Below are 27,215 nucleotides of genomic sequence, written 5' to 3'. Positions count from 1 at the left end.
TATAAAACATTTTTTTATGCCAGACATGGCTCACTTCGTAGCCACTTGCGTCACGAAATATAAAAAATAAGGACAACCACCGGCGGGACTCGAACCCGCAATCCCCGGCTTAGGAGGCCGGTGCCTTATCCATTGGGCCACGGTGGCAGTTAAGCTGGTGACAGCCAAGTGAGATCTTAAACGGGTGTCAGCGCCCTTGCCCGCAAACAAAAAGAGTACATGTACCTCCTGTGTGCTCGCGACTATTTTGTGTCACTCAATAGTGTAAGCCTCTTCCCCCGCCCTTAATACTATGGCAGGCGTGCGATAATGCTTTTTTGTTATAAAATAAGCTTAGCAGACAAAAAAATATCATGTAGGAAGACAGTTATTATTCAATCCATATCGTCAGAACAAGACATGGGTTGGTTGTGCAAATAAGCACCCGTGGCATCAGAATATCAATATCCGCCAAACAAACACACACTGTTATTCATCCTCTAGAATATTTACCAATCTTAATAATTCCTCAGCAATTTTTTTGCTGTACATTTCATTTGCGAATCATGCAGGAGTCCCAAGACTGCCTGAAGGAAGCCTTGTGAATAAATTTTTCAACGCAACCTGAAATAACATCGATACAGACCTGAAGAATTACGACAATTTTGCTACTGATGATGCACACAGTTAAAAACCTAGTGGACGCAAATGAAGCAAGGGAAGGTTTCTGAAAGACTTATGCAGTGCCGTATTTGTGTGAGCCAGATCAGTCATTACAATAGAGAAGTTGAGATATGCACTATGGATAATTCCATATATGATTTCATTCCGTATGCGAATGCGTTCACACACGTATAAAATACTCCTCTTGCACATCCTTCGAATTTGCCAGCGGCTGATCGCATACGAGTTCTTTGTCGGGGTCACAGACAGACTCCGGCCTCACTCCACTAATCTAATTCACACCACTCTAGATCTGTAAACCCAATTTCATGGACGAGGGACATTTTTTCATGACTTGTGTTAACGTCACGCCTTCCATCTCATGATCGCCGTACTTTGTAGGTTAGAAAAACTCTTGGGGTGAAATGTCAAGTACAGAGGTCCAATCCCCTTTAGCTTTGTTAAATAAGCCTCATTGACTTTACATTAAAGCAGCAGCCCAAAGCCGTTATGGTATTTACATGAGTGTCCAACCATTATGACAGTTTTGATAATAAAGAGCTTCCCTCTCTTCAGGACGAGGCCAGGCGGCTCAAACTACTCCAGAATACCATGGATGACAAATGTGAAGAACATGGAGCCGTAAGTAGACATTTTCTCAACTTATTTATTTACTGAGTCACTTTTGAACACTATTGAAGGGACGAAATGCTCATCTGGCGAGTCAGTTGTTGCCTCTGGGCAATACGGCGCTAAAGAAAGGTCTCAACAGCTGTAATAATTTTTATGATCTTCTGAAACCGGATCGATTGATGGACCAGTGGCATGTCAGTCTTCATTCCGTCAATGACACTTCGTATTATATATCCCACGCAAAAAACACGAATTGGATGCATACATTCATGAGATGACCGCTCTGATACTTCATCCAGTTGACCTTTATCTTGGCGACGTCAAAATATCTTAGTTGGCTAAGAAAGGCTGTGTTGCGTTCCTAGCAAAATTATTCGCCGCGAGCAGGGTTCGAACCTGCGCGGGGAGACCCCATTGGATTTCAAGTCCAACGCCTTAACCACTCGGCCATCACGGCTTCATGCAAGTAAATGTTTGCTTTTAGTTATTTGAAGTGAGTCATTTCCGATTGGGGACAGCAGCTGACAACTGTTGCTGACGTGATTGAAATAATAGCCCGTATTGATAAATTATTGACTAGGACCTATTAACCATTATTTGACATGTTTGACACCTGATCTCAACTAAATTACTCGATCGATATCGGAGAGGCCTTAGAAAAGGCCCATTCATCTGACACAACCCAATCTCAAAGAACAAGTTGTCAGATATAGATAATGAATCTTCCTCTCATACAATCCGGCTGGTAGAATCTGAATCTTTCTTCTCCATGCACGTATAAACAAGTCCTTGTCGGTACAATGGCTCCTAAACGTCTAGCCTTCAAGCAACCAGTGTCCAATTCGTAAATATGCAATCTGATTTGCTCTTGTTGGAGAAACAACCTAAAATTTGGTCCAGTACCTTGTCGATGCGTCAGCCACTTCCAGTGATGTGTTCAGTGTATATTTGGCCCTAAATAGATTTCTCCCGGGAGAAGTGCCAACGTGCAAATTGCCTGACCAGCTCCATCAATTTAGTCAATCATTAGAGAAGACATTATTGGGCGGATTAAGTGTCGAAACCTCGTTCATCCCGTCGTGCTGTCCTAATCCGATGATTTAACTCCATTGGCCAATGCCCAGTGCTCCCACTAACGGTGGCGATAATTTCACTCGGCGTTGACCAATTCATCAACTCAATTCTACCCGACATTCATGCATATACATTGTTTCCGACAATCCAGCCAGCGGAAAAAGGGTGGGGGAGTGGGGGAGGTGGGTGATTGGAGACCCAACATAATTATTTTCCCTTCAACCTTTTGGGTAAATCTTGGTTTTTCCAGTCAGTTACCCATTATCGCTCCGTCGGGGCGGCACAACATCGAATAACGTGTCGGTATTTTTGCCTCTGCCGTAGTTGGATGACCTACGCAGCAACTACCCCTTGCCGTAGTAACCCAGCCGCTCAAGTGCCTCCAGTAAATTGCAATAACAGCTGACCTGGTACATGATAGTCCACTACATTACACAATATCTGTAGCGACGACGATCAAACAGCGCCAGTTCTTTGTAAACCTATAAATCAAATGACAAAGGTGATCCCTGTTTCAGAAGAAAAAGACTGACAACGATATTGAAGACAGGCAAACCCCTGCCATTTTTTTGAGAGTAAAAACTTACATGTACAATGTGATTGATGGTGCCCATTAATATGCTTCCGACAAAACGACCCAAGCTTTGTAAACACGGCAAATTGACACTTACAGTTGCTTTGTACTAATATAAACTGATCACCGTTTTCAGATAATGCGAAAGACTGACAAAGAGGTGGAGAGCTGGCAAAGGATACATGACGAGGAGATTCATCGGTGGAAGAACACTTGTCAGAAACTGACGGAGACCATCGCAGAGCAAGAGACGGAGTTGCATGACGTCAAGACAGCAATGCAGGAACTTAGAGAACAGGTATATCAGCAGTTTATTTAGCTGCTGGTAAACTGTAAAGAAATGTAAACGACATTGAGTGATAATGTGACTCTGCTTTTTGTAATGCGATCCAACATGCGTCATCCTTTTATCTTGTATCATGCTTCTCCGCATGATTCTCTCAATGCAACTTGATCTGCAACTGTAGCCCCTCAACCTTGGTTTCAGAATATCCTGTTCAAGGTTGGCAATGAGAGCCACCAAGGCCAGTACGAGCAGCTCGTGGAGGCTCAAAACTCCTTGGAGAAACTCCACACCAAGAACAGACGGCTGGAGCAGACGTGCGAAGAGAATCAACAAGTGATACAGTTACTAGAAATGCAGAAGAATCTTCTCTCAAAGTCGGTGAGTTCGTATTGCAAGTCCTGTGCCTGGGGAATTCCTGGAATGCAGGGAATCAAAACCCGATACATCGTCAGACTAATCGACCAGACACCTGCAGTATCAGTTACTTGCGAACGCGCCTAGCTTCTTCAATGAAACACCCAAGTCTTCTATTTCGAAAAAAACTGTTGTCAAAGTCGCTGATGAGGGAGATCGTGTTTCTAAATCTGTGCGTAGGGAATTTGGAGATCAGACGACACAATGTCCAACTTGCCAAAAACTTCGACATTTCACTCGGAATCGCACCTTGCTTAATCTTCTGAGGTACCCGTTTGAAAGAATTCGATGTCAAAGTCATTGAGTTCGTATTGCAAATCCCGTGCGTGGGGAATTCCATAGGAAATGAGATAAAGTCTATGTACCCTGTTTGTTCGAAATCGAACAGGTGATAAGTTTCTGAGATTCAAACACAAGCTTTCTAGGGTTCGGAATTAAATCCTTAAACTAGATAAACACCCAGAATCATATTCTGTGCTTCTCTTTTGTTGCTACCCGCCTGCCTGCCAGTCATACCGAACAATAAAATGTTTTATAAGAGATGCAAAACTACAGGGTAGATGTAGAAGCTATTAGTGAAAGAAGCATGATCGTTGAATGTTGTTGAGAATGTCCGGAAGGAAATCTGCTGAGAGACGGAATCCAATGAATGTTCGGCGCGCTGCTGATGGTCAGGAAGTCTATATGACTAGTATGAGGGTACTCCTTCGAACCTGCTTGCTATCGCTTTGTTCCCATTATTGACCAGCGGTGTAACTACGTGTACTTATTCGCTAACATGAAGCTTGCAGTTTTTACAAAGTTCAAAAATTCCTAACAAAAATAGTGATTACGAAGGTAAAAGTGTATATGTAAAAGGTGCACAAGGTTCGCTGGGCACTCTTCCCTTGCTGTTCGTCTCGGCTTCTGGTAGTCGCACTTTGTTGCTATTGACCAGAGAAGAAGTACACGATCACTGTCCCCAGGGTATGCGTCGTAAAGGCAGCATGACGGCAGGGAGGAATTAGGCAAAGAATCAATTTTGTGTTCGTCGCTAGATGACTTCTCCAATGCAATAAATTGTTATCTGGCTGATGACCAGAAGGCCCACTGAGGAGTGCTTCTTCTGTAAAGCCTTCAATCGGCACTTTTGTTGCCAAAGGAGAAATGTCATGTGTTCACATCAGCGAGTGGAACTTGACAAGCTTCGAACCCATGACCTTCCGATCAGAAGTCGGACCCTCTTCTATTGCACCTCTGCGCTTCCTTCGTATCTCGTATCAAGCTCCGATGTTATACTAGTTAAAAACGGATTTTCTTCTTTCGGAACAGTTTACGTACATGTACATTGTAAGTCATCATACTGGAAATTGTTTTATTTTGACAATATGTTTTATTCCTAGTCGAGGGGAAGCAGCGATGACAAAGATGCAGAAATCGACCAGCTGCGGATTTCGGTAGATAGGCTGACGGCAGAGAATCAGTTACTACAGTAAGTTATAGACAACAGGCAGTTCTTCATTGTCATCGCTGCTAATAGGCATTTAATCACAAATCACTCATAATGGCCCAGTGTGCAGGTTTGAAATGTCCTGTAGGATAGAGTATCCGGAGGCAATGATACTATGACCGGTTATGTCATTGCTGTTCTCTGAGGTATTAACCATGACCTCTGTAGAACCTAAATTCCGACACTTTGCAAGATTATTCCGAAAGAATCGTTGAGATAGATGAATTGAACTAAACAAGAATATTGTAACAATCAAATGCAAGGTCTGTTGAATCATCCTTAGCCACCTTTTTGCATTTTTCCTGTGCCTTAGATGTTCAGTTACAAGAGCAGAGTACTCAGTGTGTTTTACTATTCGTGTGGTATAGAGTGCTTTTTCTTTCATTGATCGCTTTACAATTCAAGGGGTAAATTCAAAGATGTTGCAAGGGTCAAAGATAATTTGATCAGCCAGAAAGAAACGCTGTTGGTAAGTAGGACAAGTTATAACTGAAAACAGCATTGCAATACTTGAAACTGCCAAATTTTCGCGCTTGTTTATTTTGGCGATTAGCGAAAATTAATTTTGATAATTTTTTTTTCGCGATTTTTGTTTTCGCTAGTAAAGGTTATTCACGACATCCGTGGCAACCAAACGCCAAAGAACATTTAGCGGTTTAGGGTATAGTTGGAAACCAATGAATCACTCTCCTTATCTCATAAGCATCTTATTCCTTAATGCTCATCTTTTCTGCGGCTTCTCAAGGCGACTGACAGCATACCAATTTCCAATATGAGCAATTGAAACCTAGTAAACGAATAAGGTAGCTTGTGATGTCATCTAATCAATAAAGTAGACAGTCTTATTATTGGCTTTTGCTTTTACGACGTAATTAAGCATAACAGGATAATTAAGAATCTCAAAAAAAGATGTTGAACACTTTGAGTCCTTTGACCACTTCAAATGCGCTAAATATCGAGAAACTGTTAGAAATCCAGCGAACCCCATTCCAACTAACCATGCATTTATTCATGGAGCACTATTCAAGTTATGAGAAATAGATACTTGGAACCTGAAAAGCCAATACTGCTTCTTCACATGATATTATTGGCTCTTCAGATACATTGTACATTCTTGGTTAATCCACTCCTGGGTACATTGGGCATCTTAAGTATCTAAACCTTAACAACTACTGGAACTTGTATATTAGGTTGGCTAGTGGGTTTCTTGTGGTACATGGTATCTGATTTCGATAACTTGCGAGTCCAACCAATGGCGGGGTAAAAATGGTCACCAAATAACATAACATCTGTGCTGCTAAAGTTGCTCAATCGAAATAATTGTCACAGCCGAGTACGTCACGCTTAGACATAAGGTCTTTTTAGCTTTTGAAGCTTTAAGTATTTCTCAGCAAACACAAATAGAGGTTCTCCGGTAAGATGAAAAACCCCTACACGTTATGCTTTTGAGATTCTGAAAAACTTCTACGGGGTTCATATTCGTGTTGGCTTTCATTACAGGTTTTTCAAAAGCTCAAACAAACCTTTATTTCTGAGAGTAATCCCTCTTTCTCTTTCTTTTCTAATATTCTTTAGACCGACAGTTTTATGCTCTACGACAAACAATCGAGCCGGGACCAACTGACGCAAAAGCTGCAGGAGACTAAAAAAGAGAACTTGCAGTTGAAGATGAGTGTTCAGATTTCCATGGAGAGGTTGACATTAATGGAAAAGGTTTGTGAAGAAATGGAAGAGGACGGTGATATACCTCTCCATACAAACGACCTTACTGGCATATATTCTGGTCAAGGCATAGCATTGTCTGATCAACTGGAGATGTGACATACTGTAAATCTATAACTGTAGAAATTCTGCTTGAAACTGCATTGTATATATGGGAGAACTTGCCATTTGATATTAGAAACCTCGCTTGAGTTTGCCTTATCCAAAGCCTGAAGCAATACAAAGACATTTTTGTTAAGGAAACACAAGTACGGGTATTTAGGGCTACATCTGGATAAGATGTAACTTGAAGAGAACTATGCACCACATTCCTGCATGTATTCTGACCTTGATCGTCATCCTGCATGGCCACAACTTTGCATGATTTCAACTGAAGATGTATCTTAATATCGTTTGGCTTATATCTGACAGGAAAATATGGAATTGAAGTACACAGCCAAGATGAGATCTGATACCGTGCCCAAGGCATTGTTAGACAGGTGATATTATAATTCATACACTTCGTAGGAAGGGAATCGCGTGAATTAAAGCACTTTTACATATCAGACCTCCTCTGCACCCCCTGAAATTAATGAGAACTTAAAATGGCAGATTATCGGAGGATAGGATTGGGCGGAACCCCAAACAGTCATCAGATTGCATATTGTGACCTCAAGGAAGGACACAGATTCGTAGTATCCATGATGACAGTACAGTTAATGAGAAAACTTAGCATAACACTTATTCAGTGTTAAACTAATTGCGGCTGTTGAGGAGCAGCCTCCCTGTATTTCTTATAGTTTTCAAGAAGGTTTCATTACGAGTCATTTTCCCATGTCGTTTAGGTGCGAATTGGACAACAAACAGTTAGAGAAAGACCTGTCCCAAGTCCACGATGAACTTGCCGTATTAGAACGAAGGTACCATGCGTTATTGAGAGATCAAGGCAAGCAGAAGAGTAACACCGCTACGGGTAAGAAAATTATTACAAAAAACCCGCCGGTCTTAGTAGGGACAAAATTCGTCACCAGCCATCAACTTCCAAAGTAACTTTGTGGATGGGTTGTGTTGCCTGTATTATACGGTGGCAGCTCTGGCTTTTCGTCCCAAACGAAAGTGTCTACGACCCTATCATTTCAGTGGGTTCAGTAGCTGACCAAATACCTAAAGAATGCTAGTTTTAGTAATGCAATTCCAAAATATCATCCCGGAGATGCGAAGGCCGGAGTGTCAGAAAACTTGCAGCAAGACTGGTTTCGCAACACTCGCTGTGGTGTTAAAGCCCGCCTCATGGTGGATAGATGACCCATTTACACCTCGAGAATTCTCTTTCTTACCATTAAGAATCAACCTTCATTCCCTGTCTTCGCCGGTGACAAATCGGTGCTGTATTCGGCGGGGGAGGTTCTTCGCTTAGCTTCTTCTCAGTCATGATGACTCTTCCTTCATGTCGTGGCAAAATATCCCGGAAGAATATATATAACTCATTACATGTACATCGAGTGGGTCCATAAAGGGTAGCTGACCCTGCGACCCAAGTGGAAAGTGCAAATAACTCTAATCTTATTTAATGACTTTACCCATCGTAAATGATGTTGGCATGCTTGCTAAATGCAACAATCCGCTGGTGGAGAAAGCCACTCTATCCCGTGACTCGCCTGTCCATAATCCAATGGAGCCTTCCTGGTAATAACTCGAGAGACTGGCTCGCTTACAGGATCAAAGTGAATGTCGTTAGGATCCTCCTAGCCATGTGTCTAAGATTTAGTACTGCTGGGCGTTCTGACTTGGGATGCTGTTCCCGACTGTCTGATTCCAGCTTCAAACAGTTCAAGTGTCAGACATTGCAAACAGTTTATCAAGTGGCGAAACACATATTTTTGCATTCAGTCGACGAGTGAAAATGCATTTGAAGTGTTCAAATTTAAAAGCCTTAAGCGTTATAGAACAGATAAGTATTTTCTTGATGATAACTTGATAAGTTGATTCCCAGTTGATCAAAGGTATGAATTTTGTTTCACAATTAATTGGATTTCCTGCTTCGTGATTGGTTTTCTGAATAAGATATCATATGAACTTATAATTCAAACTCATCAAGACTTAATGATTCGACCTTCAAGTGGCTTGACTCAGGAAGGATGAGTACTAACTCCATTAGGTAAATTCATCCAATTGCAGATATGACTGAAATACTTAAGGAGAGAGATGAGCAACAGAGTAAATTGACCCTTTTGACGGGAGAAGCTGTGTTAATGGAGAATAATAAGAAACGGCTTGAACAGCGGGTAGACCTACTCGAGGCGGAGCTACAGAGGTGTAAGGCTTGCATGGGAAAGTACGTGAGAAGGAATCAGTTATACTCGGTTTTCCCATTTACGTGGGGGTCGCCATAATACCAGAAGATGACATATAATATATGATTACTTTACAAAGGAATACCGAGTAGTCAGTTACTCATGTTATTGTAATGGCCAGTGGGAAAATATAAGCATCGATTTTCCGGCATGGTAGGGTTATAAAACTGTCTTCAATATTTTGAGATATAACAAAGTTTGTGGGTTGAATCACGCTGTTGGATCAGATCGGTACTTTGTGGAATCTAAGTCTTCAGTACGTTAGTTGTGGTTGTACGGGGAAATAAAAAGGGTATGACCTCGGATCCAATCGCTTTGGTCTCTCAGTCTTCCATAAATCAGAGTTCTCTGGCTTTCTTTATGCAGCTCTGCAAAAGGTGATCGGTTCAACGTGAAAATGGAAGGTGACTTAGAAGCGTTGAAGAGACAACTGATGGAGAGCAAAGAGTCACAAGAAAAACAACAACGCATATTACAAAGCCTAAAACTGGTGAGTGGCTCTAAAATCAAGCACTTTATGATAACCACAAGGTTTGCTATTGACCCTGAAAGCGGGATTTTCACTAATGGAATGCGGCTGTGGTTTTTTTGTTGCCGTGTGCTTTGGTTGCTATACAATAAAGCTTTGGTGCTCAAATCAAATATCTCTTTCGAATCTGTATGCTGTTGGTGTCATCCGATTGAGACCATGAACTCGGAACTGCCATGAACTCGAAACGTCACTGAAATCAGTGTATCACATGATAAAAGGCACAGATGAATCTCCACCCTTCATGTTAACGGTGTATTCACAGTAATCAATATCGGTGACTGTCACATTTATTGCCCTATGTCAGACACGGTGAATCTATTGCATATTGCCAATAAACCATTTGACGGACCCTTAATGAGAAAAGTGTCGGATGGGGATCGACATCTAAACGTAGATAGAATTACGATGGCACGTCGGGATTTAGTCACCCAGCCGGGGAGCCTGAGTGTTGGGAGAAAGAATCGCTCTCCTTTCTTGACAAGTGTCAGACCCTTGAAATGACAAAATGAGATTTCCGTTAGTAAAGCTGAACTGTCAATTATACTTATGAGCAATACCTTCAACGCGGAATACCACCAACAGGGAAATGGTGTACCAGCCCACTGACACCCTGAACAAGAACATGAGCATTAGCTTTGATATGGACTAGTTATGAACTTTATACCGGTCTGCCTTAATGGTCTTATAAATCGAATAATCTTGAACTGGTCAAAATAGTTTCTCATGTTTAAAGCTGAACTATGAGTAACTTGCTATGTAACATGATGTGATCGTTTCACTTGCTGGTATGCTGCATTACTAGAACACTGATAAGCAATTAGTCACCCATGTAATATTCTCTAGGAGCTGGGTGGGAGGAGGCTCCCTTCTTTCAACACGTCTAATAAAGTAACGGTAAGTGAAACATCAATGGGATTATCTGTCACTAACATAGTCAAGTAGAAATTAACGCTTCAGATGCTTCTTTAGAGTAGGCTTACATGTGTATGCAATGTACTTGACATGGAAAGACATATCACTTTCCTTATACTAATGGCAATCATTCTGTTATGCTCAGTATCACTGAGTTATGCAATCGGACGGTGGTGACGGCTGCGATCGACGTGATAATTTGTTTCCCATTTTCTTGATTTGGCGCCTGGGAACGAGACTGAATGTCATCCTAATTGCACTTCATGTGTATAGAACACCATCTGAATTGGACGTGAATGGCTTTTGAAAAACCCTTACTCTACCATGTACTAATGGTGCAAAATTTCTCTAAAGGTCTCTGGTACTAATGTAGTTGGCTACTAGAAATCAATTAGATCGCTAACTTTACAGAAAGCTACCACATATCTTAGACTAATCATTTACTCGCTAAGTGCTGTTCACCGCTTCTCATCCTTCTGCACTGAGTTCACGCGGTCTAAGTACATGTAAATGGAACTGATCATCTCCCGATTCTCCTCACGAGACAAACTTTGGGATGCATGAAAGTTCTTATTCAAAAGTATCATGGTGACTCTGTCCTGCAGCTATGGCCTGGTCGGATACAACCCTCAGCTACAAACAGTCCTTCACTGTCCTGTTTCGTCACGTTGCCTTGTCATGAAAATCATGATCATAACAAAGGCGAAAAAGCATGACGTTCTATTCTTCTTAATGTTGAGACTTAACAAGTAGAAGAATGTTTTAGTCGGCGAAACATCTGAATACTGCTTTTACTAGATCACTTTCGATAGATTTATGAGACGCAACAGATACATTTGCCAAGAGACGCTAAAACGTCGCCATAATAACCACTGAAAAAATAATCGTCTGTCTTCGCATGATATCAGTCTCTAATGGTTTAGCCAATTTGATGTAATAACAAAATGACTAAAATCTATCGAGAATTTGCAATCATGGTTATTTACTAGCATAACGTGTGCGATCATACCCATGGATACCACCTACCAGATTAGAAATGTCTAAATCATGGCTTAATTTGTAGGCATCTATCTTACATGATGAGCTGCTTGATTCATCTTCGAAATCCCTGAGTGGAGGTTTGCGAAAAGCAAATTGACATTTCTTCCTCAGGAGAATATTGCTGAGAATACAAATTTAATCGTTTCTTATGGGCATACTGCTGAACGAGTCCCGATGAAGGCATTAACTGGATAGCCAGTTGATACCAATAACCTCCGTTAACTGTTGAAAACATCATTGGGATCTGGCGGCTCAGCAGATTTGCTTTTCCACTGTCCTTTAAGAAGTAGGTTGCTTATGCCAGTAAATCTGATCGCCTTTTGAAAGAAAATGATCTGCTCTGAGAGTACATTTGCGTTTTCAGTGGTTCTTATTGGGTGACGTGTCAATCTCTTTTACCAAGTAGTTTCTTCTGTATCCATGGTGAGTCTATTTGTCAATTGATAACAAGACCAGTGTTTCTCAAAAATACGATGCATTGTACAACAGTCTCAGAACATCACTTTGACAAGAAACTTGCAGCGAGTTGGACTTTTTAAAGCATGTAGCAAGGTATAGTGTAGTGGGATAATGGTCCGTAGGTTATTCGCCAAATCTGCGAATTGAAAATTTAATCCCGCTAAGATTTGACAGTTTGCAAAAGATCCAAGATGGTAGACTAGATGTGCAGTGTCTATACATGGAATCATCTTACCAAGTTTTATTACATACATTACTTAAACCTAATTGGCCATTACTATGATTAAGTTTGGCATTAAATATCTCTCTTTGGCTGACTTCTAAAGACTGATCAAATTCACCTGCTTTGATGTTCTTGTTTTCCATAGAAACCAGTTCCTATTATCATAAATCACTCCTAAAAAAATGTTACATGTTGGTTCGGAGAGCGAAGCTTTTTTGTCGCCAATGGTGACAGCTTCGCACAGGGAAATAAAGAAGCCACCAGAGGACGAACCGTGTGAGCTTTAGAGCAATGCTTGAATAAAGTTATTACAGTGTAACTCTTATTTGATTCAATCGTTTATGCCATCAGCCATTTGCTTAAGTAACCTCATATCAGTTAGATAAGTATTTCTCATATTGCATACATGTAGTGTGGGATTCGCAAGTGGTAAAAAAATGATACTTTGACGCAAACCCTCTTAGGCGGGGAACAATTAAATTTTCGTTCAGGCTCTTAACTATTCTCTTCTTCGTTCTATACTTCAGCAATCGTTGGAGGACCTAAGTTCCGAGTTGATCCAAATGAGAAAGGAACTACACAGACTGCTCGAGATCATCCAGAGTAAAGACCGGGCGATACAGGATATTGAGGGCCGGCTCAGGAACGCCAGGGATGAGCAGATCACAAAGTAAGCCACTCCATGACCTGAAGGCACTGCTTTTGAAAGTCACTTCGATCTCAGCTTTAAAAACACTCTCAGTCATACAAGTGTCCGATATGTCACAAAACAGACTTACGCATTGACGTAAACGTTTAGCTTTTATATGAAACCCTCTCCAAATCTGCTTCATAAACTGCGTACGTCTCGCTAAGCCAGGACGGGTGTTGATTTCCAAGTCATAAATCAATTGTCCTAAGCTTACTGGAATGGATGAGATATCCCCCGCTAACCAACCCAATCCGATTGATGAGTCAAGATAGTCATCCCACGTCCAATCATCGCCTAACATGACGCAATTAATTAACCCTTGCTGATTGGTTTTGAAGCAACAGCACGGCACTTCTTTTCTGTCATTGATAGATTTTGATGTTCGAGAAGAAACTTCTGTTGTTTTTTAAAACTACGATACAGTTTTAAAAAAACCAGATGATCGTAGCGCGTCGTTGACTCATCTGTTGACAAGTAATGTATAAATGTACATGTATGAGCAGTAACGCTCCCATGTATATATTCAAAACTGTCAACGCTGCTGGATCCAAGTATTGACTTCATTCCCGGGATTGAGTTGACCCTGCCAATGATGAGTCTCATTGTGATGGGGCTATATGAGGTGTCTGGCTGCCATCATGTTTTGACAGCCATTATAACCAGAGTTATTAAGCGAATATCGTGTAGTTTCAAGTTGCTTTTTACCGTCGGGTGAATATCTACGGCGCTATGCTAAACTTGAAAAAGACTCCATGACGACTGTTTTTGTGATTGTGTTTCGACATGGTATAATGTGTCCATCTAATTTTTTGAAAAGCCGGTACTTGCCCTGTAATATTTAGGAAATTGTGTCAGCTGCGTTTGAACGTGACTCTCTATTGATGCCCTGGGAGATGTCAGATTCCATTGGCTCGACTTTTTCAACATAAACATTTGACTACAATAACCCACTACATATACATGTATATCTATTTTTGTCTGATTGTCGAATGCGTTGAATCATTTCAGGGAAAATGAGATTCGAGATTTGAAGGGTCGCGTTTACCAGATGACGAGTGAGTCTTCGCAGTCTTTGAAGGCTCTCGAGGAGAAATTAAAAAGGTGTGTATATACCAAGCTCGAATATTGTATTAGGTACAAGATACTTTCCATAATCAGCCGTTTAACCAGTCACCGAAGGTATAAACACTTTCTTCTGAACCAATCTTTCCTTTATATTAGCCTCCGGCTGCAATCATCTTCGTTATTCGCATACACTACCGGACCTGGAACAATTTGCTTTCCGCCGTCCATGAAAAGTAGTTGCAGCGTCTTCAGCTTTGCTTGTCAATAAAACTTATCTTTTCCATTATTCCATTCGTCCCTGAAATCAGCAATTTGTTGAATACAATAATTCACTTTCCATTGAAATAACCACCGGCATAAAGAAGTTATAACCTTGTTAAATATAGCCCGCTGAGCACAAAAGCAAGATGGCTCATGTAACAATTCCTTTGGTGAAAAGACATTTTGTTATTAATGGAAATAATGAATGTATATGTATATCAGTCCGTATCAATTCACTGACAATGACTCGGTTTTGTTCCAGTGTTCAAGGCGAACGTGATGAATTGTCACGAAATGTTGAATCGTTGAAACTCAGGGAAAACGGTGAGTTTAAGACATTTCCCCAAAAACGTACACTTTTGCACATTTCGTATCTTGGTTGTGGCTTACCGATATCATAAATGCTGTTAACGACTGACCTGATTCGCAGTCTTTAAATCTACACGTCCATCGAATGGTTCGTAGTTATGAGTATCGTCATTGAAGTTGTAGTGATGGGCTATATGCCTCATAATACGAACTGTTTTTGGCAAGACCTAAATTTGGGGAAAGTTAACCTGTCGATCGAAATGGAAAGCTCTTGACGCATTGGTGAATTGAAGCGAAGTGATAGTAAGCAGCATTTTGAACTGAACGGGTTTGACTCAAATTCGCAAATCGTGATTTAAAAGTTACGCGGTAATAAGGTCATTTGCAAGACAGCCAGTCATACAGCAGTCTCGGTCATTCTGCTTAGTCACTTTAGATATATACATGCGGTTCTCAACATCATTCCATGTACGACTATGATAATGGGTTAACTCGGTGACACTGACTCGCACAAAACATCCATACACGATTCCAAGCCTTCGATATCGAAGCCGATCAACACGAAACTGTCTCCAGGGGCTTCTAGATGAGTATCCAAACCGATAGTCAATTATCAACCTATTACTCCGCGCTAGACTCGCGTATTTTCAATTAATGCTTTAATGTCAGCAGGATTTCGAATGACTATCTCTTTCACGGATCGTACTTCAGGCAAAGCTATTCGTGCCCGCGATCCAATTAACGTTAAACACAGTTTCAAATTTGCCAGTGATTGTGATTTCTTTTCAATTTCAATAAACGGCAATCACCCGCTGGCATGTCTAGCTTTATTTGACTACCAAGCGTAAAGTTCTCTCAAAGAAAAAACATTCGCTTATGAAAACGATACTTTCTTGGCATTCCTGTCGACTGAGCTAACCAAGCTCCAAGTTTGGATCAAAATTGCCCTGCCGCTAAAGTGTAACAGGGACTAGGCAGGATCCAGAGGGTCCAGTTGGTGGTATTTGACTGATATGCCAGTTAGGGAACTGAATCTGCTGGTCAATGGTGCCAAACGTTAGCAGAGACTGAGCCGGAAGTGAGTAGAGACGCCAATCGGTGGCTTTGTGCAACCTAATCTGGTCCACATGGCTTCTACCTGCAGTCTCCTTCTTATTATCCGAACCACATGTATTTTGCACAGAGTGTAGTTCGTATTTTGTTTTATAGTGAAGTTCCTTGGTCGTGTTGTTCTATAGGTGGCGGGCTTATTTTGTGTTACTTCCTTTCAGAAAGCACGGCTTCTCCTGATGAACCATTAGGTAATGGTGGATTTCATTCAAAAGTTTGTTAAAACTCCCACCCCTAACAACACGTTTTCCCTCCTGTTACTTTGCACTAGTCACAGTGTACATACATCACAGTGTAGGACGTCATGGGTTTGGTATTAGTCTCACTGTGTAACGCCTAGTCCGTTTAGGATGATGGGCGTATTTTGTGTTCTACTAGATCCGGTTCAATTTTATCAATCGACTCTCAGCCTCGTTCTCGTCATCGTATTTCCGCATCTCTCATTATGGGATAGCTCCATCTGCTGATCGACAACCCGAATCTCACAAGATCTGGCAGTGAGGTGTACGGTGTGGGTTTACCATTATTGTTCTGAATTTTTCAATTCTCCTCAAAACCTTGCGAGGGAGCAGTTGTTCTAATTTACTACTGGCCGGCAAGTATCAAGGGCGTGGCAGGCAAAGTATTTCTCGTGCGTTGGAAGTAAATTTTGGCGTACTACACTGTGATTACCAACACAATTGAACAGTCCATATAATGTGATTAATCGCAATTTCCGCTTTCCAGCGTAACTCAGCACTTCTCGCTTTAGGATCAGCAGCAATATTCTGAAGCCAATGATCAACTTTTCATGAAGTCGGTCGATTTTTTTTGGATGGGGTCATAATTAGACCATTAGGCTATAGCAAGAGTGAATCCGGATTTATTTTAGAGCGGATGATGGGATCATAATTAGACCATTATAGCAAGAGTGAATCTGCCCCAAGGCACACTGCTTAACTAACACCGCCAACCTTTCCTCATCAGCATTGAAAGCATGAAAGTCAGTCCCGCATGACGTACAATAAGATGATTTGCTTCATAAAATATTCAATACCTAATAAAGTCAGATTCCCTTCAAATAGCATGTAGACTGCTCGCTCCTTAACACGCTAAGATAGACGTTTCCAATTTTACTATGAAAACAAGCGGGAATTAAATAGAGAGTGGCATGTGATTACGGCGTGAAGATTGACTGGATGGTGTAAGTAGGAAGATGGACGACTACCTTAACCAGATTGGACAGGGGGATTTGAAAAATTAGATCTTGGTAGTGCTCTAATAGAAACATGTTGTAATCAGATGGGGTGAATTTACAGTAAATTGAGGGTGTCAATTTACACTGGGCACGGTCTAGAAGGAAACTAACCTTAGATAAATCGTGTGATGTCGGTGATTAAAGCTTTCCAACTGAATGGGACATGTCGATAAATAACATCTCTTTTGAGTCCCCCTCCTAATAACATATTTTACAGCTCCAATCCGTCCTCATAATTTGCCCTCTAAACTCATCTAACACTGCGACCAATACCCCTAACTCTGCTTTAAAACCCGAACATGTCTCCCAAAAGACATTCCGAATGCAATATCGTATCGGAGATGCGAGTCAAGTAGGCGACTCTTTAGGTACAGACACAGAAAGCGAATAATGAGAGGCAATCTAAGACATTAATTGCGTATTTTTCAAGATTTATTATAGTAAGTGGTTGTTACTTTTTGTTGACCTACAGTGTAATAAGATGAAATGGAAAAAATATTGACTCAGTTCTAAGACGGATATTTCTATGAGGTGAATAGCTTAATACATGTACATGCACTTGGAATCTATGAAGAGAGCGCGCACTTTGTCCATGTTACAGTATCGCAAAATAAGTCGTATTCTGGAGCTTCTTGATATATCATTGGTCTCCCTGGATTTATAAGATGGCCAGGCTATGTAATGAAGCTGCTGCCAGCAGAACACTCTTCCATAAACAATGATCATGTTTAAAATTTACGGGCCTTTTAATTGAAGCCGTTTGAGCAAGGCATGGATGCAGTCCCGTCATATCTCAAACTAACAATTTCTTGTAAATGTTTTGAGCTTGGGGCTCAATACTGTCGAGCCAAAAGCTAAAAAGAACATGTAAAGCTTAAAAGAACATGTTAAGATACCGTCTACGCCGATCCCTGGCCTCATTCTGCAACCCCGTCACAAACGGCAGCCTCAAGAATACCATAAATCTGTCATGCCCCGCTACCAGCCCGTCACACTGTCACAAATTAATCTACCATGAAACTCCTTTTTCCCCAGATTACAACCGGAGATTGACTGAAGCCAAAAACCAGCGGAATATTGCGTTGAAGGATGCGGCGGACTTACGGGAAGGAATGCAGGTACGTAAGCATGGTTCAGTTGTGCCTTTCTTGCCATCCATCTTTGTTAAAGCGAAGCAATGTTACTTTGACTGGCTAGAACACACTTGAGGAAAATAATGACGATATAAACTAGGTGAAAACGATCTTACTTAATCGAGTGGCACGCTTTCAGAAAAAGGGTTTCTCATTTCGCTGAGAGACATATAAGGGATGCGTATTTGTGTTGGCCGCTTAACCTTCAAAGGTTTTTCAAAAGCTCAAAAACCTATACTTCAAGGAGTAGGACGAATGAAATATATGTTAGGACGATCGCGAATGGCAATATCTTGCCGATAAATACAGGCCGGGTGTTTACCTTGTCGGGACGACTCTATCAACACTGCAGTGGTGATGCTTTCCATAAATTCGCCTGGGGACATGGTGTCTATTTTGACTTAGTTCTTTTCCTGACCCCCTCATATCACTGGTTTCATATTCAAAGCGGGATTGTGATCCCATGAAAAGGTCATCTTTTTTATAACTGAACGATAATGAGAAATGACACTGTAACATGACTTCTCTCGAAGATCAATCTAGCCGGTCGGAAGTCACCCCGACACTCACATGGACCAACCTGACCATCTCAACCAAGGAGACCAGGCCGGTTTCCTATGAGAACAAAGAGAAACGATGTTACGCTTTGATTAGTTATTCATGAGGCGCTACCATTTGAATACAGAGTCAAAATCGAATTGTTTGATGTCTGCTCTCGGATGAGATTGATGACTTTCCGTTGCACTGCCTGGGTTTCGGTGAGGTCTGTTCAATATCACAGTATTCGGTGGAACGTGACGAGATAAACGATCAGAAGCATTGTCAAAGAAGCTGAATCTTATACAGTTATATGTCTACTGTATCTGTTTAGTCGAAGCCACTGGCAACTCGATGTTGCTGTTTATAGAATACGAAAGGAAAAGCAACTTGGTTTAAGGGGACCGATTGGTCACTACTTCAGTTCCACTCTAAATAATGTCTCAAATCTGAACAATGCTCGTATACTACGTCCTTGTTGATTGGTGTTAACATCTACATGTATGAATCGTTTCTATTCACAGCAAAATGTGAAAAGACACTATTCAATAGTTCGGAACCGGTGTAACATCTGTGGTTGTTCCCCATGTGTCAGTGTTTCCAAACAATAGGCAGCTAGAGAGACCACGACTTTTCAATAGGGGGGATACACAGAAAAACTTGTCAATCTATTTTTGAGCGTTCCCAAACAATGAGGGGAAACACTCAAAAACAGAAACACTCAAAAACATTACACCGGGTCTATAAGGACGTAGTATACGCACTATTCAGATTTGGGGCATATAGTGTAAGTTTACGATACATCTGACGCCATCGTGGTTACAACGAGTGATGTTCACTAAACCTGAAACTCTACTGTGGAACTGACTTTGTTCATATTTGAGATAAATGGTAGAACACAGATGAACCTCTCTAAGGAATGCTGACGAGCCATGCGATAAACCTCTTGGCTTGGCTTGTGGATTGTTTTAACGGTTGGGTGAATGAGGCTAGATGGCAAAGATTACTTGTCAGTTAGAATCCGAGACGAATCAGTGAAATGTCATGAGTGCCGTGAATATCAGGATGTATCTATGATCCAATCAATCACGTATAGTCAATCAATCAAGTGTTTGATAAAACTAAAATCAGCATTCTTCATCATTCTTAATTTCAACTTGATAATGCATCACCCGTCATAGTTTCCAAGGTTGCACTGGCAGTTACTGGTAAACGAAGAAAGATTAAAAAAAGTGCACATAACCCGAGAATTCGCCGATTTGTCCGTGAAAAGACGGAATATTCGTGATTTTTCTGAGTATCAATTATTTTAAAGATTATCGACAACCAGGATGTTTTCTACATATTCATAAACACACCCACTCCCTATCCTGTATCCATCTCGGTCCATGATGTCCAGCGGTGTATCACTTTGATGTAGCGTCCCCTGATTACACCCAGGAGGCGTTTAAAGGTCTTACGAGGGCGATCAGACAAATTGCCTATTATCGAATGATGACCTGCGGTTCTGCGTGATTACTTTGGGATTTGCGATCTAAGTGGCCTTGTTGGTCCTTGTCACATCCGTTTAACCCTTTAAACAAAAATTGATTACATAGTTACTCATTTTAATCAGATGAAGATTGAAGTAAACTACCGTAGCCTACTCAATACAAGATGAAAGTCCTTGTTACACTAACTACCACTTACCATTCATTGTCTAGATGATAATGTTCTTCTTGATGCCCAAATTTCAGTTCAATACATGTATACTTGAAGAAACTACACGAATGATAAAAGTGTCAAGAAAACTTCGTTGAGTTGTATTAAGAGCCATCATGAGAATCAGTCTAATGCTGATGTAATATTTAAAGAATTATTAACTCAGAAAAAACACAGTTTAAAATACGTTTCAGTGTTAGATTTGAAGTGTTTAAGCCGAACAGAAATTGACAAATGTACCTCACTGTCGGTATCGCTTGTCTCAACAATATCAAATGGCTCGGATGGAGATGTAGTTCACCCTTTTAGTGTTTGGTGATAAAACTTATACCTCCAGTCCGCGATTAGTTAATTAAATACACATCCTCAGAGAGTTTCGGATTTCACATTCCTTATTTGTCGCTGAGCTGTGCGATATACATTTACAGCAGACTGACATAACTGAAGACCAACCTCTACCAAAAGGGCTTCACGTGTAACCAGAAGGCGGGTATTTTGAGTTGTCGATGATGGCCATATACACGACATCTGAGAGTGTGACATCGTTAAGATACATGTAACATGATCGCTGAACTTGCTTATTATCGCCTTTGGGATGTGCGAATTACCACTGACCAGAGTCGACACCTCAGCAAGACACATTCGTGACACTTGTGATTATGTACTGAGAAGATTGTCAAAATCAACAGCAAGGCGATGTCCAGTCTAATTCTGCGTCATGTAATTTTGGCATCCCTAATGGAATCAGACACGTCTTGTCCATGTGGCGTGTCCATATCTTGTCCGGTGCTTAGCTGCTCTCCTTGAGCCAGTTCTAGCGCAGTATAACGGGATAGTAATGATTGAGCTCGGCGAGTGGAACAAAAAGCCTCAGAAGTATCGCTGTCAAATTCTATTGACTATTGTGGGACCAGTTCAATTTATGCATTGTAGTGAAGTGTTTGTTGGTTTATGTAATGTCATTATGTGTGCCCAATTGGGCTGTGTGTTGGCAAATAAATCAGACTGGTATGAAGAACCAATATGTTCGGATGTGTTTCTTGAAGCTGGAGAATTTCAAATGGTGCCGTGACCAGGATTTGAACCTGGGTTAAAGCTAATGTACATGAATTGTGGGTTCTTATCCTTATTATTTCAAGAACTGTCAAGTCGACGTAAACCCTTTCCATATACATGTATACTCAAGAAGATTCTGTTCTCTGCTTTCTCGAAAACATTTCAAGTATAAACCGTGCTGTTTTGATTATTTTTATCATTGCTTTTAGGACCTGAAGGTGATATTTGAAGAGGAGAAGCGACAAGTGAGATCTTCCTTAGAGGAACAAATACAACTAAAGGACAGACATATCACTGAGCTCAAGGAGAAGCTGAGGAAAGCTATGGAAGACCTCATCAAATATAAATCAGGTTCGATGATTCATCGGTAAACTCTTGTCAGTTTCAGATTTCCCGTTTAAAAGCTTCAAATTCAACGGTGTTCGTTATGGAACTCGTCAGAATAAAGTATCATTTGACGTCGATTAGTGTGCTTGATGGAGGTGAGGAATGAATATATAATTGAAACTAGAGGGAGTTTAATGCAGGAACATGAGACACCTCTGCATCAAACAGTAACAATGTAGCACTGAGTGTCAGTTTCCATCGAAATGCATTGGAATAAGTTACTCATATTACAAAAGTTGTTGGTGAGAACTCCAGTTTCAAGAAAACTGTATTGACGTATACACGTATGGTACTGATCAAACAGCGAAACCAATGGCTTAGTGTGTAGTACATGTATCATAGACATGTAAATATTCGACGCACGCGATTTTTGGTTTGGGGTTACACGGCGTCAGGTATTTTTTTCATTACTCCAGCCATCTTTCGTCGGAATTGGCGACAGGGGACGCTCGATGATAGAGTACGGTCATAATTCATTCCAGGATCGGACGACGGAATGAGTCCCTTGGTTATTCATATCTACTCTACGTGCGCTAGTCCGTGGCACCATGGCTTCGAAATGGTGTGGCGAATGACGGGTTCTATTTGGGCTTGTGATATAGATGATCACAAGTTGTTCTATCTACTCTACTTGGCCATGTGTAGATAGTTTCACTAAACATAAAGTGAAACGTCATAACGGGAAAACATGGCAAAGAGTTAACGAGGGCACGAGGCGATACCTGATGAGGAAGAGAGTGGACACGAGGAGTACCCACGCTTTCGGATTTGGTCCAGTAGATTGACTGACCTTTGAGTACCTGACTTTTCCCTTCTGCCGCTGGTTGTCTCGTCATTAACGTAAAGTCTGCTTCCAGACAGAGGATTGGCGAATCCTCTCCGGTATAGGATTACCAACAGCACATTATCCCATTGTACTTAGTGGCCACAACAGCGTAAGCTACCGGCCATCCTCTTCTGTAACAGACAATTAACTGCCGCCAGTTTTGACTAACCCGACTCATGCAATTGTAAACAGCGGGGTTTGACTGTAACTTGCCAAAAAAATTATGGTGAGACCTTCCTTTAATTGCAGAGGCCAGAAAATGTGAAATCCTTCACTTTTTCCCAAAGACAAACCTACGACAATTGTCTGATCCAAGGCTCAGTCGCACCCCATCGGAACGGAAGCCTGCCTCTGAAAGACCCGCTCATCCAATCCCACTACGGTTTTCTCGTGCTCCAACCCTCTCAGATTCGAATCTCAGCAACATTGGCGCCAAGGGGAAGAAAGGGCGGCATGCACCGCCAAGTCCGTTATCACTGTCATCGTTGTCGTCAAAGATACCAAAGTCAAACATGGAGGACGTCAGAGCCATCGCTAAATCTGCCCCGCCCATTAAAAATACTGACGAGACGAATCCAGAGGGAGTTGATTCGGTTTACAATAGCATGGATGTTGAAAGTCCAAATAGTCCTAAGATGTCGGTGTCGGGTTCCACAACACCTGTGACGGATGTACCGGACGATAGCGGATGTGACGAGACACGATCCCCGGATGATGTAGAGTGCACGGCATGTGATGAAGTAACGGATGTTGTTGATGCCATGGCAACGAGTAATGGAGCTTCATCTAGCAGCAAAATAAGAAGGTATTGAAAGCAGTCAAAAACTGAATACATTTTGGGATCTTCTTTATTATGAAATAAAATTAATTTGCTTGAAAATTAAATGAGCACGCTAAACAAGCTGTGTAGGCTATTGTGAAATCTGTGATAGCAGTAATGATAAAATAACAACAATGTCATGATCATCTGTGCAGATACTAAACGTTTAACAACAATTTTAACTCTACCAGGGCGATTTAAAGACGTTTGAAGTTTTCTAATGGTACACTGTATTCCTGCCTCTACTGCACGCCTTTTGACGATGTGTCCTTCTCAAATAACATTTAACACTATTTCTTTTCAGAGGGCGGGTAACTCTTGATAAAATAAGCCAGGATGAGATCATGGTGTTTTGAGAAGGTTGGTGTTTACATAATATCAAGTCTTTTGAAGACAACCCTGCAACCTGCTTCACACTAACTACTTCACAAGTAACAACATCATAGTGCAAACGCCAAGAAATGTGACGCTATTAAAATGAAATGACCAAGTGTAGTGCAGTGTGTATTCGCTCCTAAGTTTCTACAGAAATTCATATGCTTGGGAATGCACGCACATGTAAAGCGCTTTGGGACAGTTGTACAGTAAAAGCGTACTGTCATCATGATTCCTGTGTACATAGAGTAAGAATTATACATCATTATTTTGCCATTCCTGTGAAACCGTTCGCTTGTTTTGTTGCATTTAAGTTTATGGACTACACTTCACTGTCCAAAGAAGATGCTTCCATGGTCAATTTCTTTCTCATCCAATGAAATATTCGCTATAATTGGCTTACATGAGCAAATTTACGGCCGCTCAACCAGCATGCTCTCGCTTGGCTCGAAAGTAAGAATCAATATGAATCGGACTCCTAGCAGAAAGGTTAACCATCCCAGTGGCACATTGTTTCCGCTTTCAATACCATTGGTGGCAGACTGTCGGAAATCTACTTGCCCGGTTATCGGTAATCGAAGAGAAAGGGAATTATCAAAAATATCCTCGGTTTTCCGGAGTTTTAACAGGTAATGCGCGCAATAAAGAAGTACCGGTAAGGTTGGCATCGCGCAAAGCTTACACTGGCCCAAAGCCAAAAAAGAGATAAAACATTTCAAACTTCATGATTTAGCTGGTGTGTTGCGTTCGTCCACGTATTATGGGGATAACGACAAACAAATGTGAGCGACGGTGGGTTTGTGGAGCGTAAACGTGTACACTGATTATTGCTCATTACCGCCACTGCACTTCCGGCTCCCAAGAGATACATGTACCACTGAAGCGACAATAACAAGGCGACTATCTTGTCCCTGTTGGACTCTCTCCACATTTCTAATTTTCTTGATTACTTTTGCTTGTTAGATGCGAAAAAGTAACTTCTTAGATGATTGCACACAGCACGAACACTCCCATCTGGCAATTCCTCGAGTGGTTTGAAATTGTTTGCCATAAGCTTGCAGTGACCGCCGCATGAAAACGTTGCAGTCATCTCGTCTTGTGAAACATTTTTTTGCAAATATGTGAAGAGTTGAAGGTTGTTTGGGTCCTTGACCGCTGGCTTTTAATTTGATTGCAAATGTTTATTATACCCTTTTTGAATCGGAATTCATACTTCGATGGTGATCCTTTATCAAGACCTAATTCAAATTGTACAAAACACCCGTCCCCAACTCAAAGACTATACGAGCTTTAAACTATCTTGACAATGCAATCTTGACTCGTAATGACGTTCCTCTGCAGCTATTTAATACCGCGCTGTAGGAACCCGAACAAGATCTCCACCCCCGTAGTGTTCGGGGAAATTTCATCGTCCACTCTTCATAAGTAATTACATGGCTCGTCCTTGTCATTGGGACTCCAGAGATGACAGGATCTACTCTGTGCAGAGTCCTATCTAATAATGGATTAGAAATGGATGTCATCTGCGCTTACCATGGGGAGGGAAGACTGATGTTTGGGAAATTGGTGCAATTATTGAACAGGCTTGGAAATGTTGACCATATTTGATAGTTTTGCTGTGGTAGGGATGTTGCCAAATCAACAGAAACGGCTGAGCACTGCATGGTCAAACGCGTGTTGCGATGTATACGTACATGTTACGCATGTTGTTATGTACATTGCACATTGTTGACGAACTTTCGACAAACTGTTGAAGTGATCTGGCTGTATTTATCATGTTCAAATAAAAGAAGCCACCGGTACCCCCAAAAGAAATCTTCCAGAATAATTGCGCCAGCAATCAAAAGCTTAATATATACATGTAATTGTAAAAAATTGCTTGAAAATCTTTGTTGATTGAAACATACTGATCCTTTTCCCTTGTATCTTTACAGATATCCATCTGGGGCGTTGTTACACCCTCTTCTATCAAGAGTTCCCCAGGGCCCGTCGCACCACGTTCCCCGCCCTCACCTAGGGGGCGATTATGATATGTGTCTGCCAGATATAACAGTGGAAGAGGTACCTTAGATGGCAGGAATGGACTTAAGTTATACGGATAATTTCATACCTTCTCACGGCACTGTTGGTGATCATGGCTACTTCTTTCTGTACAATCATGAGGTTCCCTCGACCATCTGATACAGATCGCTGGTGAACCAGCGCTCAATGTTGCTCTATTGACCAGGTGCAGTGGTAGCTTGGTTTTAGTAAGGGAAAAATCCGGTCGTTTTTACGTCAGAAATTGTTTGTGATTTCCAGCTGATTATTCTACTGACTGACACTCCTATCATGTCTTCAGATCGCTGTCGCTGGCAAGGCACTATCTACCATCATCGAACTGGTGGTTTTCTTATTGGCAATGAAAACATTGACTGTTGTGATTCAATCTGCCGAGAAAGGGATAAGGAAGTGTTTTTTCTTGCAAGCCTGCAGCTTACTCCGTCTTCGTATTTGGCGATATACAGTTTACATTTACCCCGGCTCAAGCCTGTTATCGATCATCATCGATGGTCGTCCTCTACGGACACCCAACCAATTTGGATGAGGTATTTTTCCTATTTTTTTCAGCCAGTAATGCCAATGTCACGGACACCTCCCAGCAGCCAATTTTGCTCTGTCATCCATTTCCTCTTCTGATCTGTTCCCCTCGGGAGAAGCTAAAAAAGTGGCATCGATGTTATTTCGTGATATTTCGGTGAGAATGAGATCTATTCGTGTTTGTAGGTCGTTTGTCCTCTGGCACGTGGCCTTGTAAAAGCTTTCGTTGTCTCCTAGTTAGCTAGGAGACTCGTCTTCTACGTGGAGGTGTCCATTATCGATAAATATGAAGTAGTTTTCCCAAGGTCGGAATGTTTTTTTATTTACCTGCTTCAATTGATATTCAAAAGATGTGTTGCCATGTACATAAATGTAAACATGTTATAACATTAAATTCTTTCAAATGTTATGGTATATCATTCTTAAGCGATGAATTTCGAATTTCCAAACATACATAGAGACATAACTCTAGCCTCGTAACGTTTGTAATGATAATCTAGTCATTTTTATATGGCTTGTATTGTTTTGTAGTGTATAAATCATGTTTTGTAGTGTAAAGCAAAATGACTGTAGAATCGACGAAAATGTATATTTATACAAAGAATATCTTGTTCTATACGAAATTTGTTCTCGTCAATCATTCTGGTTTGACTGCCCTTCGTCGTGATTTTCAGCTCGCCGTCTCGTAGAAGACAACTCAGTTCATCTCCTTGATGGATGCCGACCACGAGGAGAGCAAATTCATGATAACAAAGTTTCAGAGTAATGATCAAGAAGTTTCAAATTTACAAAT

At 41.2% G+C, this 27,215-nt stretch overlaps 1 protein-coding gene and 2 non-coding genes across 6 annotated transcripts in view; 1 reads left to right on the top strand and 2 right to left on the bottom strand.

Annotated features, from left to right (window-relative positions):
• The window catches only part of LOC135502683 (early endosome antigen 1-like), a 43,517-nt gene extending 16,520 nt beyond the window's left edge, over positions 1-26,997 (top strand). For 2 of the 4 annotated variants that reach the window (XM_064795640.1, XM_064795644.1), the window contains exons 13-32: positions 1,219-1,284; positions 3,060-3,221; positions 3,411-3,587; positions 5,006-5,094; positions 5,518-5,581; positions 6,688-6,825; positions 7,246-7,313; positions 7,659-7,786; positions 8,992-9,148; positions 9,534-9,657; positions 10,543-10,593; positions 12,862-13,004; positions 14,034-14,126; positions 14,614-14,675; positions 15,932-15,961; positions 18,043-18,125; positions 21,644-21,785; positions 22,897-23,452; positions 23,772-23,827; positions 25,777-26,997. In XM_064795640.1, the coding sequence (XP_064651710.1) occupies positions 1,219-1,284; positions 3,060-3,221; positions 3,411-3,587; positions 5,006-5,094; positions 5,518-5,581; positions 6,688-6,825; positions 7,246-7,313; positions 7,659-7,786; positions 8,992-9,148; positions 9,534-9,657; positions 10,543-10,593; positions 12,862-13,004; positions 14,034-14,126; positions 14,614-14,675; positions 15,932-15,961; positions 18,043-18,125; positions 21,644-21,785; positions 22,897-23,452; positions 23,772-23,823 (2,385 nt within the window). In that variant the 3' untranslated portion in view covers positions 23,824-23,827; positions 25,777-26,997. The remainder of the gene's footprint in view (positions 1-1,218; positions 1,285-3,059; positions 3,222-3,410; positions 3,588-5,005; positions 5,095-5,517; positions 5,582-6,687; positions 6,826-7,245; positions 7,314-7,658; positions 7,787-8,991; positions 9,149-9,533; positions 9,658-10,542; positions 10,594-12,861; positions 13,005-14,033; positions 14,127-14,613; positions 14,676-15,931; positions 15,962-18,042; positions 18,126-21,643; positions 21,786-22,896; positions 23,453-23,771; positions 23,828-25,776) is intronic. The other 2 variants (XM_064795662.1, XM_064795653.1) reach the window with 2 other exon arrangements.
• Trnar-ccu (transfer RNA arginine (anticodon CCU)) lies at positions 75-147 on the bottom strand. The gene has a single exon. It is a non-coding gene; the product is annotated as a tRNA-Arg (tRNA).
• Positions 1,651-1,732, bottom strand: Trnas-uga (transfer RNA serine (anticodon UGA)). Its single transcript has one exon. It is a non-coding gene; the product is annotated as a tRNA-Ser (tRNA).
• Positions 26,998-27,215: the final 218 nt, after the last annotated feature.

Source organism: Lineus longissimus, chromosome 2 (assembly GCF_910592395.1).
Source record: "Lineus longissimus chromosome 2, tnLinLong1.2, whole genome shotgun sequence".
NCBI lineage: Eukaryota > Metazoa > Nemertea > Pilidiophora > Heteronemertea > Lineidae > Lineus > Lineus longissimus.
The sequence above is the reverse complement of the archived record's forward strand: the minus strand, read 5'-3'. Positions and strand labels throughout refer to the sequence as shown.